We start from the raw sequence: 19,459 nt of genomic DNA, 5'->3' as shown, positions 1-19,459 counted from the left end.
TGTTTATTTAACCTTTTCTCAATCTTTTTCATTAGATTTCCATACTCATGTTATCAATCTTGATAGTTATGACTTTTTCCATACTCCACTCAAGTAAACACTTTTTAATTGCTTATGTCTAGAAATTAAAGAAAAGTTAGAAAATTATTTTGTTCAATTTTCACTCATAGTCAATCAAGTGAGTTGTTAAATACATGTGGTTAATTCCTTACAAGAAAGTACATGTGTTTATATGAGGTAAATTCTTTTACAATTGTTTCTTTAGAAAAAAAATTAATTTCAATATTTATTCCACAAACCTCTCATACAATCTTATACAACCGTCTTTTAATTAGAAACATGAATCTCACTTGCACTTTGTTACGAAAGTATAGAAAACTTTAATCTTAAACATATTTAAATAGAAATTCATCAATAATTATTATAAATACTAAAATATTTTTAATAAACTCGATCAAAATTTCAACATGTCAAGTTAATAATCTTATGGTCTCTTGCTACTTTACCACCAAATAGTGTTGCTAATTAAGTTATTTTTTTTTTTTGATGACCCCAAGTGTTCAAACTTTGTTCTCCTAGTCTAGGAGGAGACCGGCTTTCTTCCCTAATTTGGTCTCGGGGTAAATCAGATGCGATCATAAACTTATACACTTTTAAATAGATAACTTATTAAATCTTACTAAAATAAAATATTTCTGTCTCCATGAAGAGGTAATCCCTTGTCAGGTCTCATCTTCACAAAGGCAATCATTTCAAAAAAATAACTTAATTACCTCCTGAATACGGTGCAAGTAAATTTATAACATCGCATGTTTTATATTAAAGACATACATATCATAAATATCGTGTTATGGATCCTTTAAACTTAATTAGGATCAGACGTTGTTGATGACGTGTAAGGTGGTGAATGGTCTCCGGAACACACACGGGAAGTATATACATTCAGACAAGGGGCTCATGTTGCCATCGGAGAGTACAGGACAAATAAGAAGGGAGAACGCATAGGAACATTTCAAACACAGTTGTCCGTCAATCCGTCAATCAAATTTCTCTACAAGGTAAGCTTGGAGGCTTGAAATTTCCACGAACCCTAGTTTTTTTTTCCCTTTTCGTTTCTTTTTTTTTTTCAGTGATGGTTCGGTTTTGCTTGCCTAGAAAATTTTTGGCTGCTAGAGAAGGAGATTGAAACTCTGCGTCTGTAGGCAAGACTAGCATCCTTGGGTTGAGTCTAGCCCTGTAACTGATTAAGGGGAAGGTTCAAACCCTCTGTTTTCTCAGTGACCAAGTAGAGGGGTTCTGTAATTTAAGTCAAGATTAGATTTTTTGCTTGCTTCGGATCCTTATATTGAACGGGGAGGTGGTGGCGTGCAGAAATGTGTGGAAGGTGTTTTCCCTGAAGTTGCTTGTGTGTGTGGTTTTCATTTGACTACATTTTCTAGTTTGGTCAACTACTCATAATCTTTTTTGAATTCATAGGATTTTGGAGGGTCAGTTTGATTTGTTCCATTTACAATTCTGGTAACTTTTTTTGGTTTGGTATTTCGGTGGTTGGTGAATGAATTGGGCAAAATTATTGCTTTCAAATCAACCGTAGGTGTTAACTTGCTCCATAAAGCACATAAGATTCTACGGGGATAATGTGGTTCTATGAATACTCTGGATTTAAAAGCGTCCCCATTTTTGTTTGCATATATTGTGCTGTCTTACACCACCTTTTTTTTAGGCTATATCATGCCATGTTTTTTCGCCTGAGTTTCACATCTGTGTTTCTTGCGGCATAATTTTGTGCTGACAAACCCCAAGGTGTAGCACAACTGGTAAGGAAGTGGCAAGAACACAGGGTTGACCTGGGTTCAAATTATGGGAACTGGCTGTTTACTTTACTCGGGGTCATGCCCACCATCTGCTTGGGTGGAGTCTTTCCCGGTGCAAGTGGATGAAGTGATTTGCATGGACCCATGGTGATTAGTAGGGCCGAAGGTTCAAACATCCCATGTTACCAAAAATAAATAAATAAGTACCATCTGCAGGTCTCTACCCCCCCTCCCCACCTAATTGGGTTCCTATCTACTTCTTAGAGGGTTGTCTTAGAAGATTATCCTTTAATTTCAAACTCAAAAGCGGGCACATGTCATGCATAGACAGACCAAGACTTGCATTCGCTTTCTTCCTTTTAGGATCAAATGAAAAATTTCTACTACTCTGTGCTTCCCCTTTCACACCCCCAAACTGTGCACAATACATATTATGACACTTCATTTTATAAACTGTTTCTCTCCCTCCCTTGCCTCTACATGTGAGCATGCATGTGTGTTACGAATCAACGACTAAATGCTTTTCATTTTTCTTTATGTGTTACATTTATTTGCTTAATTTTCTAGTTTCACTGTCTAGTCTTGCTATAGTGGCATCAAACAAGAACTGCATTGAAGTTTTAGTATCTTTCAATTTGTGGAGTAACTTTACCAAAAAATTTCTTACTGATTAGGGGAATCGGATACTTATAGTGTTTGAAACTTTTTACACGGTCCTTGATGGTTATAAGAATAATTTGATAGAGCTTTGCAGCTTGTTCAATGTGCCCATAGAGCAAGAGCTAGTGCCAGTTGGCTTACCTCTCCTTTTGTATGAGCACAGAGCCAGTCGGAGTTTTCACATTTTAACTTGGGCTTTTTCATCAGCTTAATCTTTTCTTGGTTATTTCTATTCAAATTCGTGTCACCAAATCATTGTTTCTTTTGTGGTTCACTAGTTTTTCTTCCCAGAGCAATAAGAAAAAAGTGAAAATTAAGACTTGCTGCCTGCTTAACCAAGAGTACTTGTTACTAAATTTTTCAATGGTGTCTACTTTGTGGAATTTTCAGTATGATTTCTCCTTTCCTGCCTCACTTGGAAATTTTTTTAACTTAAAAATTTCAAGTTCCAATCTTTTTAAAACAAAGTTTTCTCAAATATATATTAGGACTTTTTAATGGCACTTCTTTTTATATAAAATGTGAGTTATTTTATGTATAGTATCAATACATAATTATTATTTTTTTCCAGGTTGTATCCTAATATTTTTTAAAATAATCATGGTGGTGTGTCCGTGAGCGTCCATGTCCATGCTTCTTAGCCTTTTGGTTTGGAGATGTATTTATTCGACAAAAGTCATTCATCCATGGATTTTTCACGTCTTAAAACTCAATGAAATAATTTGTCCTTGAATAATTTCACAATGAGAGTTATGTTAAGAAGAGTAATAAGCAGGCAAGGATTGCTATTCATCTGATGTTCAATTGGCACCCAAGATTCATATAATCTCTGTGGTTTGGAAAGTAGGTACTATGAAAGAAAGAAGATTTCTAACTCCAAGATTGGTCATTTCTTTTAGGCTCAAACAGATACCTGTTTTTTCTTTGTAATCATTGCATGGTATTATTTCTGTTGTCCACGGGTTTGGTTAAATTTTTAGGCAGGTTAAGTTGCTCAAGGTAGTTGATACTTGATACTGACTCTCTCTCTCTCTCTCTCTCTCTTCTGTGGAGGTTAGGTTCTAAATGTTTTGGCTGTTGATTTTTTTTGCTTTTTCTTTCTATTACCAATTTTTTCCTCTTATATTATTTTTCATAATTTTCTGTGTTTGTTCTCTACCTGGATCCCATTCTGATTCTCTTGTTGCAGCATTTTATAATTTGTGTATATAACTTTTGATTTTTGTCATCTATCTGAAATTGGAAGTTTCACACTGTTATTCTAGTAAATATGGTGGATGCTCTGATGTAATGGACTAGCATGTTATAGGACTTTTGGAAGTGCTTCTTTAAACCGATGCTTTGATATAAAACTGAAGTGCTGTTTGTGCTTCCAGATCCGAGTTTGGACTTTTGTGCATGTAGAAGGATCATGACTTCTTCTGACAGTGATCTATCTGGTATGTTATTAATTCATTTTGTCAGATTCATCTGTTAAGTTAGCATAATCCATCTACATATTTATTTTTTGTTTTTTGGATGTTGTCCATTCCTGGAAGAGTATTGAATCATTATCTGGAATAGTGTTTTGTCATATTCATTACCATGTTCTTCAGAATTTTTACTAATTTAATCAGGATGGCATGGGCTTCTATAAGTGCTTTAAGACAAATCATACATATTTGTTGCTACTGGTTAAGATACTGGGTGCGATTTATGTAATCTGGTAGTGCGAATTATAACTTTGAAGGTTGTTTGGAAGGTTAAACTTTGATGGGTTTGGGGTCTGTCTAGAAAAGTTCGTCCTTTGTGGTGCTCAGTGGATAGTAGTATGGAATTAGTGGAATTATTATGTAGTTCATCCTTTGGTATTTGGAAGTATGAATATTAAGTACCATGCTTAGTGGTTTGGAATTATTGGAATTTGCTAGATGTGGATGCCATGCTAGAATTTCTTGAGAATCTCTGTTTGGTTCTACACCATGAAAAGCGAAAGAGACCTAGAGGTGGTGGTTATCAGAAGCAGGCTGTCTAGGGTAAGTCCTATGGGACTCTTTAGGCGAGACGAGGTGTTTCCTTGTGAAGAAATTAGGTTCTGGAAGCACCTTCTCATGTGAAATTTTCTGTTTGCTTGGAGCTCATGGGAAGATTCTCACTATTGAGAATTTGATTACACAAACCAATGTTGAATTGGCATTATATTTGTAAGCAAGATGGAGACTCCATTCATCTCTTTATCCAATGAGTGTTACTTGGAAGCTCTGGTAACTAATACTTATCCTGTTCAGGATGTATTGGATCTTTCCTAGAAGCATAGACAACATAATTGGATTAAAAAAAGTAGGGAATTGGAAGTAGTCTTTGGTTTAGGTTTCTTGTTATGTGAGGGTGGGAGGAACATGGATCTTTTGAAGGTTTTGAAATTTCAACTAATAAATGGGGCATTTTTTTTTTTCTGGCAGTTTTTCAGTTAGCCAACCCCACCTAGTGGGATTAAGGCTTGTGATTCTTGTTACTGTTGTCCAGTAGTTATGTTAATTGGGTGTTAGCTTTATGTCCCCCGACATTGTGCATTTTAAGATATTGTACGGTCTTAGGAGCCTACAAGTATGTGGTTCCATTTTAGCTTTTGTTTTAGTGTATGCATATAATAGACAGCTGTCTTGCTGCTGCTTGTTGTACATATAATCTTTTACCTATTAACTTGAATATTATTTTTGATCTATCAGATCAAGAAAAATTTGCAGACTATTTTTGGTGCTCAATCAGGTGAGAACATGTCATAGAATTGCATAGTTCACCTAATCCTGACTAACAAGCCAACAACAATAACATATCTAGCTTTTATCCCACTATGTGGGGTCGGCTACATGAATTCTAGACTTCCATGTATTTCTGTCTTTTGTCATATCTTCATTTAGGTTTATACACTTCATATCAAACTTTAATGTCTCTCCCAAAGTCTTCTTGGGTCTACCTCTTTTTTTGATTAAATGTTTCATTTCATCAACTCTCCTCACATGAGTGTCTTTTGGTCTCCTCCTCATGTGATCAAACCATCTTAGTCTATTCTCTCTCATCTTCTCCTCGATTGGCATTACTCCTACCTTATTACGAATAACCTCATTTCTAATTTTATCTTTTCTTGTATGACCGCATATCCATCTTAGCATCCTCATCTTCGCTATGCTCGTCTTTTGCTCATGCTGGTATTTGACTGCCCAACATTCTGAGCCATACAACAGGGCTGGTCTTATACCTGTCCTATAGAATTTTCCTTTCAGTTTTAATGAGACCTGACTAACAAGCCATTAGAGTTAAAACCACAACCTTGCCCTTCTTGCTAGTACTGTGACAACACTTTAACCTTTGAGGCACGTGTTGGTTTCTTGGAACCATGCAAAAGTGTTTATAAAATGTTTTAGGTTTCTCACAAATCCAAAATTGATTGTCGAAGTTGGAGAACAAAATAGAAGTAATTTCTATGCTAAACTTGTAGCTGCCTAGTTTGAGGAGACAATGAAAGCTCCTCCATAAATCTTGATATTCAATTTAGAATCTTGAATCTAACTGGAAAGTTAAATCTGAACTTTTTGTCTCTAAGTATGTGAATGTGTGAGGGTGAGCCTTGGTAGGAATGATAAAGTTGCTCCGATGACTGGAAGGTCCCGATGACTAGAAGGTCACAAGTTGTGGAAATAGGCTCTTCACCACCCCCCGGCCAAAAAAAAAAAAAAAAAAAGAGCAAGGAGAAGACTTTGTACAAATATGACCTTCCTCCAACCCTCACAAAGCAAGGAGCCTCGTACTTTGAGGACGCGCTTAAAGTATATTAATGGGTTTACTTTATAACTGGCATTCTTCAATTTTGTTACTTTGGACAAATGAGCTAAGGCTGGTGGGAACCATACAATCTCTTTGTATAGTAGAAGAACAAAAATTAAAATTTGCCAAAAAATTTCTCTTTGTAGCCGGCCACATTTTGATTCATGAGGGAGTAATTTTTTTTTTTGTAAATATAAGGGAGTAAATGTTAGGATAAGTCTTATATTCTATGTGTAAGTGTGGGATATATACTGTTTCCCAAGTCCTAGCCACTATGAATATAACTTGTTTACATGTTTGCCCATAATAGACAAATAAGTTAGTTAATTACCATCCATACATTGTATGGTTGTAATTATTCTCATAGAACAACTTGGATAAATCAAAGTGTAAACCATTAAGGGACAAGTTCTTTAATTTTTTAGGGTTTAAGCTTGCTTTTTTACTAGCAGTATTAATACCCCATATTGGCATGAGGTTGCCACGTAATTTAGATGAGTTTAAAATACCGAAAAGTTGGTTTGATAGTAAAATAAATCGTCAAATCGGTGACAGGGAATGCCTCAGAATTTAGATGTCTAAAGAAAAGGGTATGACATTGACGAGCATCTTGAGGCAAGATTTATGATGCCAAAAAGAATCGGATCAGAGACAGTTTTTGTTATAGCTATGATTCGACTCGAGAAACCAAATGATCGAAAGAGACTTCCGAGAAGTCAATGGGACCTGAGTAGGTTCATATTTAGCATGAGGAGCAACCTTAAGTGGTTTCGGGAAGAAACAGAGGTAATTTCGATCAAAACACGATCTTACGTATATTCGGGCCTAAATGTAATTTATTAATTTTAGTTGAGGGAGGTCGAAACGATGGTTTTTCTGAATCTTTGGGGGATGAAATGAAGGTTTTATATCTTGTGGGACTTAATGGAATTGTTGGATAACTCAGGTGCTTCAAGGAGAGGGCCAAAATGCAAAGGAAATTTTAAGGGGGCCAAAGTGTAAAATCTGAAACTTCTACACAAGGCATGGCCTATCTGATTGCCGCATGGCAGCCAAAAATCTGGTAATGGGACGACCGATCTCGTTAGAGCATGGCCACCTTCGTCCTAGGAAGCTTGTGGGCTACGCAAGGGTCGATGATTGGTCGAGAAATGACCGGATTTTGCCTGTGAATAGGCGATGGTTTTGGCCGAATATCGAGCATCAAGTTTCTCAAGTTTGAGGGTGATTCGAGGGAAGCCAATAAGGGGCTTTTGTTCCTTGAGTTAAGAGGGTAAGTTCTGGAAAGTTTGGGTCGATTTGGTATAGAATCGAGCGGGTTTTAAGCATCGTCGAAAAATGCAGAAGCTTGTCGGAGCCAAGGTTTAAAACGCTCAATCGAGGCACCTCCGATCACTATTTTGAGCATCCAAGGGGTGCCCTAGGATCGATTCAACTAGATCTTCGTGGGGGTGTCGTCGGATTAGCCATTGGGGGTCACCGATTGCTGAAGGAGACAACCGGAGAAGGTAAGAAAAATAAAAAAAAATAAAAAAATAGAAGAAAATTCTGGAAAAATTGAAAAATTATTTTCTGGATTTTGGTGGAGGAAAATTCTGGAAAATATTGGAGGAATTATTTATTTTGTAATTTTTGATGAAAAAAAGGAAATTATGAAAAATAGGAGAAAAATATGAAAAAATTCCAAAAATTAGTAATATTATTTTATGAATTATTATGGAAAAAAATTGAAAAAATACTTGAGCAGGCAGTTATTTTAGAATTTTTGAGAAAAAAATAGGGAGAAATTATGAGAAAATTATGGAAAAAATAGATATTGATATTCTTTTGAATGAATATGATGTCTAGGGATCGTTGAGGCTCGAGGTTGAGCATTAGTATGATTATTTGAAGACTGACATGAAAATCGAGGTTGGCACGAGAATCGATGTGGTCTAAGATACGTTCAATGTGAGAGTCCTTACCCCAAACTTGATTTACTGTGAGTGTTCTTTCTTAAAACTTGGTTTTATTTTGGATGGTTCGACCCAATACTTGATTTGTTTTATACAAACGGTTTGACCTGCGGTAAGTTAGTTTCATGTGGGAGGTTCGTCCCAAAATGTTTTATATATGTGCATTGAATTTTGTGCGATAAATTGTGTACATTGAAATGTTATTTTCATGATGCATCGAATCATGGTATCTGGCATTGATATGTTTGTGTGTTGTCCATGTGGGATGTGAGTTGTCAACCTGTGTTGTGGCACTTGAGTGATAACACTCGGGATGTGTGCCAAGGATTAATGCTACGTGACTTACTTGGGACGGGGTTGAGACGGACTTCACGCTATGGTACTCAAGTGGCGGGGTTGAGAGTAGACACCATTCCGGAAGTTGGCTCAAGTGGTGGGGTTGAGAGTGGACACCACCACAGGTTCCTTTGAGAAATAGCATTATTGCCTAGGTGGATGTCGGTTCCGGGGATAGTGTTGATCCTCTTGTGGCCAGGGTTGTGTTGAGATCCGGGATGCTTTCGAGTGTGAGCGTAATGCCTAACGTGATATAAGGGTGATACCCGGGTTCAAGTGTTGAGGTTGTCCCTCTTAAGCAGAATTGTGTTATGCCAATATGTCGATGTGGTTGTGTTGCCTTTGGAGAGATTGCATTTTTCCTGGTTAGGGTTAAGTGTTGTGTGGGATTTTCTTGGGCTGGGACATATTGGGATTTGTCGGTTTTATTCATGATTTTGCATATATTCATGAAAATGTTTTGAATTCTCGCTTAGATGATTCATCATCTAATTTGAAATTTGTCCTTGAAATATTCAAACGTTCCAGGTGAAAGTGGTAGCGCCAGAGGAAAGGAAGTTCTCAAGATGTAGCTGATAGCTATGTATTAGATCTTTTGTAGGTCTTTTATTATGTAAGAGATATTCAGCTATAGGTGTATTATTTTGATGATGTCATGTTAAACATTGATGATACGATTTCTATGTTATGAATAAATGAATTACGATTGTGTATTATCGAGGTTTCGATTTTGCTTTCGCATTCGTGATGATTATTTGTCTTAGCTTATTCATTTTAAGTTTGATATGCCGAAAAGGTAGAACGAGATTGTTGGGAATGATTTAGGTTGTGTGTATGTTGAAAAAAAAAAAAATATTAATGCACACTTGGGAATAGTGGGGTGCTACAAGTATTATGAGATTCAAACATTAGAACTGATAATAGATGCGATAGTGTTGATCTCATTTTCAATCTAGTTCTGTACACATCAAGCTAACACTCTAATCCAAAGAATTCTCTCAAAATGTGCATGATAAACCATCCTAGAGATTTAGAGATGAACTGCGGTAGTTTTGATTCTTTTGTATTGTCCAAAGTCTATTTGGCTGTACGAACTAAATTTAGAAGTGCTACTCTTAGGAAATATCTAGTCTCTCTATATATGCACTTAGTGCTCATACACGATCATTCTAAAATGCAAGTCATTAATCTCTAATTTAAGATTGCAACATGGCTCGGATAATGTGAAGAGAGAGAATAACAAGCCATATCATATACAATAATTAAATGTAATACAATGGCCTTAAGGCAAGGTTGTTAAAATCGGGATTTTAAGTGGGATCGATAAAGGGTCCATAAAATCGTATCGTAAAATCGAATCGTAAAATCGTAAGATTTTAGAGATAATTAAAAATACCCTTTAATTTTTGTAAATATATGTTTATAATAACATAATTTTGTAGAAAATGAATTAATATCATTTAATAACCTAATTATTCCTTATTATAATTCAAAATATGATATTTCCAAAATATAGCTCAAAAACTAGCAGGTTGGTATAGGCAATTTAAGGCAAAATATAGGTAATTTAGAGGTAAAATATAGCTTAAAATTCTTTAGAGGATGCTTCCAACGTCTTCTATTAGATTTAGATTGTAATTTTTTCTTGATTTAACATTGATTAAATCAAGTAATATCCTGATTTGGAGTTGGGTGGTCCATTAATTAATTACTTGTTTGTCTTGATTTACTTATGTAATCAATGTTAAATCAAGTAAAAATTATAATTTAAATCAAGTAAATTGGAACTTATGCAATTAATGTTAGATGCTATATGACATTGGAACTTATGCAATCAATGTTAAATCAAGTTCCAATTTAGAGGCAAAATATAACAATTCATTGCATAAGTTCCAATGTCAGATGCTATGTGACATTGAGACGTTGGAAGCATCCTCTAAATTACAACTTAAATTAATGGAGGTCTTTGAATCGTAAAATCGTTTGGGGATTTCTGAAGCGTAAAATCGTAAAATCGTACATGTAAAATCGAGATTTTATAAGATTTTATCCCAAATTGGATTTTACATGGGATTTGAATCGTTTGGGGGTCTTCGAATCGTAAAATCGTATGCATAAAATCGGGATTTTAACAACAATGTTAAGGACACATTTATTCTAGCAATATGATGGTCTGGTACTGGAAGTTGAATCGCTTTTCTTTTAATATCCCATTTATTATGAAGCTTATTACCCAAAAAAAAAAAATCAGATTTAGTAAGAACTATTTGGCACTTTCCTTGGTAATCAAGACATTAACAGGCAATTATGTAATTGATGTAAAGGCAGCAATGGATCTGTATGAGTAGATTTTGCGATGGGTTCAGGTTGTGGAAGTTTTTCAGGGAAGGTTTATTGTAAAGGCAGGGGAAGATTTTTATGAATTCTAAATGGAAAAGATGAGTTTTGGCTTTGATTTTTCACTATTTGCAGGTTTTTTTGCCTGGATAAATCATATGAATTCTTCAAAAACCAATTATTTTATGGTTTTATGGCTAAAGGGTGAGGGAAAAGTTTGGGTTTTGAGGTCGGAAAAGATAATTTATGATTGTAAACAATATCCAGTGAATAGCAACTGGAGTCTGTTGCAAAGGAGTAGAGGAAGACAATTGGAGCAGAAGATGAGGTCCCTCACCCTTTTCAGCGTTGAGCAATACTCACAGACTAAAAATAAAGGAGAAGCAAGTTCTGAGGGAGTATATCAAATTCCCACAAACTTGGATTCACTGAGGAGAAGAATTTCATTATTTATGTAGGGTACCCCTTCTTCTACTTCTATTGTGGCAATGGCTGCAAAACTAAGAAGAAACTTAAGTAAACTGGAACAAACCTAACGAACACTCCTAGACCTGACAACATTTATTTATTTATTTTTGGCTAATTTGACAAACATATCCAGGAGCTTCATGCATAACTTCCAAATTACCCCGAGCTGCTAAAAACACAAGGAAAATAATAGTATATGTGTCAACCACCATTCTGCTTGGCCAAATGTTAGAGAAAAAAGCTCTGAATTACCACACAAGATTATATGAAGCTAGGTGTTAGGATCCTAAGATCTGACAAGCAATTTCTCCTCAATAAACGGAAATTAGGGCAGAAGTTTGGGGGAGAATTGAGAGAAGAATGGAGGGAGAATAAAAGAACAGGAGGGAGCAAGAGAGAAGAATCGAGAGGGAGAGAAATTGAGAGTGATCGATCTGAAAATGACTGGATAATTCTCAATACTTCTCACTAGCTGGGTTAGTGTTTATATTCTAAGCCCAGACACAACTTGAAGTTGGCGCCAAGCCAACTACAAGGTACACTTCAAGCAGCAGCTTGAAGGTACAACTGCATACAACTGCCATACAAAATGAATAAGGAATCCCTTTATAGAACATGAGGGTTCCTGACACTAGGTGTGCATCATAAGATTTGTGATTGGCCCTGTTCGTTCTTTCCATGCACATTATTGGTGGTTCAAAAAGCTGAAAGCCCAAGATAGCAGGCTATCAGGTTTTATTTCTACCTTAGATTGAGTTTCAGTTTTACACATCGGTTCTTACTTAGGAATTATATCTTATGGTGTGGAAAGGTCTAGATGCCTCATAAACGTCATTTTTGTAATTTGCTTTTATTCATTGCAATGTTCTTCTTAACTGGTCCTTAATCAAGTCATGTTTGTGACAAATAACTTTACATACTTGGTTTGGCTATGATGCCAGAATCATGTGATTGTTTCATGGAGCTTATTCTATGTTTATTGAACATTACATGGGTTTAGCCCGCCATATTCTCAAACTTGATTTTGAAATTTTGGCGACCTTGCAATTGAATATTCTGAATTTTCTTTTCTTATCCTTTAACTGTATTGTTTTAATGCCTTTCGAGGGTCTTCCAGACAGTAATGAAGCTAGTGTGGAGCAAAATCACTCCGAAACTGCACCGGAGTCTTTATCTCCATTGACAGGGATGTCTCATCATGGCATTACTCCAACTGTACAATATGCGGCACCTCCACAACTTGGAGTAGGAAATACCATGGTATACTTTTAAGTAGCAATTGTTTATATTTAGGCCAGCAGTGAATATCACAGTTAGAATGAGTAATTATGATGAATGTTACTTTTCGATCTTTTCTTGTTTAATAACTTGCATTCATAGATTTCTTCTCGATTGGAAATATTTCGATTCTCTTTCACGTTAACGTTTTTCTCTGTTTAGAATTCTTTCCCTGAAGCGTTCCTCTTTGCCCCCGCTTTATGTTTGTTTTCTATCCATGGTGTTCCGGAACTGGTTAGAGACCATTGTCCAAATTCTGCAAAAGGGTATGATTTGTGAATATTTGTTAAGGAGCTCAATATACATGTAGGAAATCCAAGTTTATTCATGAAGAATTAAGGCTAATGGGCAAGAGCCCATCAATATTCTTGAAAGGTTTGGTCTAGGAAATTTGGTTATAATCCAGCAATTGGAAAATGTTGAGCTTTGACTCTTATCGGAGAAGAGAAAGCTGATCAATTGACTTAGGGCTGGTGGCACGCCATTCATAATCTCAGTTGACTTCTAAAATCACATTGACAAATACAAATCCATGCTAGATGCCCTTTATGATGCAACTCTTTAGTGTGGAAATAATGAGATAAAGTTTTAACACTAATTCACATGAAAAAATTTCACGAGATGGTGGTGAACTAATATAATTAATATGGACGTATTTCATGACATAATCGATATTATAAATAATCAACCTGTACAATATGAAAAAACAACTCTAAATATTGATTATTATTATTATTATTATTATTATTATTATTATGCTTTTCCATTTTTTTTTCCCTGATCTATCTAAGCATACATGTCCCAGGGGCAGGCAGGTTACCCGTATCCAGATCCTTATTATAGAAGCATCTTTGCGCCGTATGATACACAGCCATATCCTGCACAGCCTTATCCTACACAACCCATGGTACGGTGCCTTTCTTAATGCCTAATTAGGATTGTAAGGCACATTCCCCGCAATATTTCTTTTTAACACCCAGTGGAACTGAAGCATATTTGTCGCTAACTAAATTCAGGTTCACCTTCAGTTGATGGGAATGCAGCAAGCTGGTGTTCCCTTGCCATCAGGGGCAGTTGAGGAGCCTGTATTTGTAAATGCAAAGCAATATCATGGCATCTTGAGGCGCCGGCAATCTCGCGCAAAAGCTGAATCAGTGAACAAAGTTATCAAGTCTAGGAAGGTACTGCAGATTCATCCCTGGCTCCCACATACAATGCCTACTAAATTCATTATCAGGCTACTTAAAGAAAAGCTTTATTGATTCTAATTGTGATGCATTGGCTTCTTAGCAATTGCTTCCATCTGGTGTTCCCTTTTGCATTATGTTTTTTCGAGCATAGATTCTTTTTAAGTCTCACAGCTCAAGCTACTTTTGCAGCCATACTTGCATGAATCTCGGCATCTACATGCAGTAAGAAGAGCTCGAGGATGTGGTGGTCGATTCCTCAATTTGAAGAAGACCGAGAACCAACAAAAAGAGCGAGAGTCGTTAGGCGACCAATCACAATCGGATATCACCTCCACGAATGCTGACAAACATGATCTTGCTCCAGAAAATGTTTCCTGATGTTCTCAAACCACTCTGCATTTACGGCCACCAAACGAACAGTTTCCTAGCAATAGCCCACGCTTTCGGGTTATCAACATATTGCTGGCTTGAATGTCAGCTAGGTTTGTAATTTTAGCTCTTTGGGTAGAGTTGCTAAGTTATCGCTTATAGCTGTTGCTTTGCACCAGAATGCATTGATCTTGTTGATATTACCCAATAATTAACGGTCCTAATTTGATGTGGGTCAATTCAGCGTGCAACTTTGGATGCAGAATGCATGATTAAACGCCATGGAAATCAGTTATGCTTGCCTTGTTAAGCAACCATGGCCATCATCTTCTTCCCTAAGCAATATAAAATAAAACATTGATGAAGGGAAAAAAGATTTATGTATTGATGGTTTTCTTTTACCTTTCTTCTTCGATGTCTAGCTGCCATATCCTTGCTTTCTATGAGTCCGCGACAAAACGATTTACTCATTTGTTTGGCAACACATATATCATCTTTGAACTAATAAGGCGGGTTATGCTAAACAAGTAGCAATTAACAACAACTTACAAGCTAAAAAATATCTGTTCCAACCAAACCATAAATGGCAGATTTGATCACAAAAACAGCTACCTAAAGAATGGCAGAAAGGCCTTCCTTTTTGGGAGGTACTACTTTTCTGTTTCCAGGAAATGCGTTTCGAGAAACGTCTACCAGGGCCTTGAAGCTGTGTGGTTCATGCATAGAGAGCTCTGACAAAACTTTCCGGTTAAGCTGAATATTCTCCTTCATCAGCCCATGCATGAAGTTCCCGTAATTAACCTGGTAAAGAAGATGGACGTCAGTATCCAAGCCATGATGGAGCATGGTGTTCTTAGCTTACAGATTCAGAAGGTTACTTGTCAACCAAAAAGGAAGAAAGGACAAAAAGGAAATAGAACAAACAAACGAAAGAAACAAGGTTTATGCACAAGACATGTTTTCTATGGATTGACACGAGCTTCTGCTCACCATCTTCCTTGATAGCTCATGCACCAATAACTAAATACTCTTAGGCACCGTTTGATAGCATTTAGTTGGAAAGGAAAACATTTTTCAACTTGCATGAAAAACAAAAACCACCCCCCCCCCCCATTAGATGGAATTTTCCATGAAAAATAGGACAAAACAAGCTTTAATGGTTGTATTATGAAATTCAATTCTGTGAAAAATACAATGTGTCAAACAGCAAAGATAGAATTCAATTCCTCGGATATGACATTTTCCATGGAATTTTCATGCTATCAAACACACCTTTAGTAATCACAGTTCCTCTGTTCAATGTATTTAATTTATTTTTATTTCGTCCTTCACTACAAATGCACCTTAATACCAACCACCCTCCGTATTCTACTAAAATGTATAATGACTATAGCATGATTAACAATAAAAATTGAAGGTAGACACTTGTTATGGAGCCTCAGACCTGCCATCAAGTGGAACTCTCAAAAATTGAACCAATCCATGGACAAAAATAATTTAATCACCTATCACTGTGAGGAATAAATGGAGAAAACATTTGCAAAACTAGAAGAAAAAGCTACCCTAATTTACTTTTCCAATTGAATGGATGAAGACTGTTCCTCAACTATTTCACAGAAAAATAACCCCTCCATACATCATATAACTGACAGATTGCTGCTGATTAGTTTAAATGTGTCCAGTTCTGTGATATGAAGTCCTAAGACCAAGGATGAGATCATATTTTTAGGGATGAGGCATCCATGATTAAAATTTCTAGGCATGCGAGAACACACCTGAAGGACCAATAAAATCACCAAATTGCCACAGACCGTTCAAAAGAACAGGCCTAACTAACAGTCACCACAACCAACTAGGAAATATACCCCCTACTGTCTACAAAAATGCACATCAAAAGAATGTAAATCTAACAACCCGCATCATCCTAGTGAGCATGCAGGCATTAGGCAATACTATTGGTGCCATCTATATATCATATTGAATGCAAACAAGTAGAATACTAATGAGTGGAAAATATTATGGGAATAAAATAGCAACATACACAAAATCCTAGCCAGGATGTCAAGTGCCTCCCTTGCTAGAGGGTTGCGTCAAAAAGGGCGTTCAATATGAAATTTTGCCACATTGTTTTTCTTTTTGGCATGGATTTTATTGTCAATGCAATTTTTAAAAGTCAATTGACAATGCTATGCTTAGTTAGGCTACAGTGCACTTGATGATGATGCCGAAAGCAACGCGATTTGACAATTAGTCGGGCAATGTTAGGAAAACCTAAAATCTTTATGCAACGTCTCAAAACTAGCCACCAAATGCAAGGTGAAGCACATAATATCTGGAGAACTAGTTAAGGGTCATCAAACAGAATACACAACAACACAAAATAGTCAGCCACTGAGAAAAATTGCTAATCACCGAAACTGTAATCCAGGGGCTCAGTGAAGCGACTTAGGAAGTCGTAATAACTATAGATGCCAAATCACAGGGATTCATGCATGAAAAAAGAATGCACACTAACTGTTTGGCGAAAGTCCGATGCGAAACAAAAGCCACATATCAATGTAATCCAACTGTACGTGCAAAGACCCAAATCATAAACAGGGATTTTAGAGAAAGATGAGGGGCGATTGAAGTTACGCCGTGCAAGCGGGTGCCGGCGTTGATGCGTTCGATCCAGAGAGACCGCATGTCCCGCTTCTTGGTGCGGCGGTCTCTGTAGGAGTACTGAAGGGCCTTCTCGACCCTCTCTCTTGCAATTCTTATGCAGTTCTTCGCCCTTCCTCTGAACCCCTTTGCAAGCTTCAGTATCTCCTTCTTGTTCATCATCTTCTTCTTCTTCTTCTTTCTCTTCCCCTTCCTCTTCTCTGGTAAACCTTCCCTACTGCAGTTCGTGCCTTCTCCGCCCTTAATTCCACCTTCAGGTGGCGCTAGACCAGCCCAAAATCCAGTAAATCTGATAATTACAAGCCCAACCCAAGCCCAAGATCAAGCCCAGGGAAACTTCCAAAAATGACCCAAAAGTTCGTTCTTGACAGGAGAAAATCCTCCTATTAGACAATTAATTTCTTCTTCTAAACCCTTAGATTATTAATTTGTTTCATAAGGGTCTAAACACGTGTTGGGTGGTTGCAAACCTTTTATCTGGATGTGCAAGAAAGAATAATTAATATGGGTCGACAGCAGTTATAATCCTATCAATTAGCACAAATTATATATGTTTCTAATTAATATCTTTAGTAATAATATTATTATGTTAAATTAGATCTCTCATGCTTTAATTAATAGTACACATACCTGTTATTTTAAAATAAATAAATACGATGTTAGGATAGGTATAAGATATGCTTTTAATTTGCATGAACTTAATTTGGTTATTATATATATTTTTTGATGAAATATATATTATTCTTGTGATCCCTTGCTCGAAACTACTTAAGAGGGTTTTGACGAATAGAATTGGTATACTTGGATGTCACTCCTAATCAATAATCATAGCAATTATGGATTAATTCTATATATACATTTATATATATATATATATCAAACTTGCGGTTTTCCAATATCTATTCATATATATATATATATATACATATATATACGTCCTTATCATTTCATTGTCGACCCAACAACAAGCACCTCCAATATAACATTCCCATGCATATAGATTATGACAAGAGATGTAAAATGGAAGCAAAGGCAAGCAATTTCTATGCATGGTGCAGACGAACATATATACATGCATGCATGCATGGTGCATGGATATATAATATTGGGTCATTTTCTTCTCTATCAATGGTATTTTATAAATATTTAGCCGATATATATATATATAGCCATCAAGATATATATATATATATACTGGGTTAGATTAATTAATATTGAAGTGTTATTATTAACATTAATCAGAATCCTTTTCAAAATAAATCTTCTAATGGTGCCTAAGTCATTGTCATTGTGTTAGTAAATATATTTGAAAAGATGATAAAAATATAACTGACTCGAGCTTTTTGTTAATAAAATGAATGGGTGTCCCTATTAAAGTTTAAGCCAAATTACTCTAAATATAGAGAGTGTGTGTGTGAGAGAGAGCCTCCATTCAAGGCTTTTGGGACACTGACTTGTGTGGTGTGAGAGAGAGAGAGAGAGAGCCCCCATTCAAGGCTTTTGGAACACTGATTTGTGTGTGTGTGTTGGGGGGTAAGAGCCTCCATCCAAGGCTTTTGGGACACTGATTCTGGCATTGGCTTGGGATGGAAATTGGAAAGGGACTACTGATATGCCCACTTCCATTGAGTTTGCAAAATGATATGAATGTTGGGACATGCATATGCATGCCATGGTGGGCCTCTGCTCTGCTTTCCCATTAACTAAAAGCCTTCTCTTCTACATGGGAAGGTCAAATAATATTATATATATATATGCAAGGAAGAGGCGAATTACAAAAAGTTAATACATATATGTATAGCTTCATCATCACCTGTAATAATTGATACATTGTGCTTCCATATTTATCAGAATTTTCATACCCAAAAATAATAACAATAATACAAAACACTATATGAATTCATATTAATTTATCATTATTATTACATCATTATATCATCACTTCTTATATTAAAAAATTATAAGAATCCCATTTTTCTTAATTTTTTTTTACATCTATTCATAATAATGGACCAATAAATAGGTTCATATATATATATATTCATTTACTTGTTTACTAAAATAAATCTTAATTACTTATTTAAACTTAAAATAAATTTAAAAAAAAAAATCATGTTTAAAGAACTTAGATATAGACATGTTTTAAATATTTACCAAATAAATTAGTGAGAAATCCATTACCATCACAATTCATGATTTATGCATATAAGAGGCGGAAAGTGAAAGGAAAAAGTAAACAATATTAATTAAAGAATACGTAATGATTCTTTAAATTATTATTTTTTTAGTGTCAAAATGTCAAACCTTTTTGAAATCGAAGAATTCAATTCTCTCTCTCTCTCTCTCATAAGTGTAGGCAAGGTGGTGGTGGGTGGGAAGCACACTCCATTGTCAAAAACAAGGAGAGGTGGTTGGTGCATGTGGCATACATACAGACAGACAGACACATATAAATACACAATACCCACAGGGTGATATGAATACTAGGGTTTGGAGACTTAAAGACATATAGTTGTAGTTCACTTTGAAGGGTTTCTAAACTTAATTGCACCATTTTCAAATGGAATAGGTGTTTACCATTAGGGGG

At 35.9% G+C, this 19,459-nt stretch overlaps 2 protein-coding genes and 1 long non-coding RNA gene across 5 annotated transcripts; 2 read left to right on the top strand and 1 right to left on the bottom strand.

Annotated features, from left to right (window-relative positions):
* The first annotated feature begins 921 nt into the window (after nucleotides 1-921).
* On the top strand, nucleotides 922-14,450 carry LOC127792992 (nuclear transcription factor Y subunit A-7-like). Of its 3 annotated transcripts, none has more exons than XM_052323718.1 (6): nucleotides 922-1,058; nucleotides 3,851-3,913; nucleotides 12,492-12,634; nucleotides 13,458-13,559; nucleotides 13,681-13,833; nucleotides 14,032-14,450. In XM_052323718.1, the coding sequence occupies exons 2-6, from the start codon at nucleotides 3,886-3,888 to the stop codon at nucleotides 14,218-14,220; spliced, it is 615 nt and encodes a 204-aa protein (XP_052179678.1). In that variant the 5' UTR covers nucleotides 922-1,058; nucleotides 3,851-3,885; the 3' UTR covers nucleotides 14,221-14,450. The 3 variants fall into 3 exon arrangements, with proteins under 3 accessions (XP_052179678.1, XP_052179676.1, XP_052179677.1); XM_052323716.1 differs by having other exon boundaries at nucleotides 933-1,058; nucleotides 13,669-13,833; XM_052323717.1 differs by lacking the exon at nucleotides 922-1,058 and adding an exon at nucleotides 1,217-1,384 and having other exon boundaries at nucleotides 13,669-13,833.
* Nucleotides 3,920-9,285, top strand: LOC127792994 (uncharacterized). The gene is made up of 2 exons (XR_008021252.1): nucleotides 3,920-8,259; nucleotides 9,098-9,285. It is a non-coding gene; the product is annotated as an uncharacterized LOC127792994 (long non-coding RNA).
* A 118-nt stretch (nucleotides 14,451-14,568) lies between the features above and the next one.
* On the bottom strand, nucleotides 14,569-17,100 carry LOC127792993 (uncharacterized). The gene is made up of 2 exons (XM_052323719.1): nucleotides 16,846-17,100; nucleotides 14,569-15,012 (listed from the first exon to the last, which is right to left on the bottom strand). The coding sequence occupies exons 1-2, from the start codon at nucleotides 17,032-17,034 to the stop codon at nucleotides 14,824-14,826; spliced, it is 378 nt and encodes a 125-aa protein (XP_052179679.1). The 5' UTR covers nucleotides 17,035-17,100; the 3' UTR covers nucleotides 14,569-14,823.
* Between the last annotated feature and the right edge of the window lie 2,359 nt (nucleotides 17,101-19,459).

Source organism: Diospyros lotus, unplaced genomic scaffold (genome assembly GCF_014633365.1).
Source record: "Diospyros lotus cultivar Yz01 unplaced genomic scaffold, ASM1463336v1 superscaf1, whole genome shotgun sequence".
In the NCBI taxonomy this organism is placed as follows: Eukaryota; Viridiplantae; Streptophyta; class Magnoliopsida; order Ericales; family Ebenaceae; genus Diospyros; species Diospyros lotus.
Note: the sequence above shows the minus strand (reverse complement) of the source record. Positions and strands in the feature narration are given on the sequence as shown.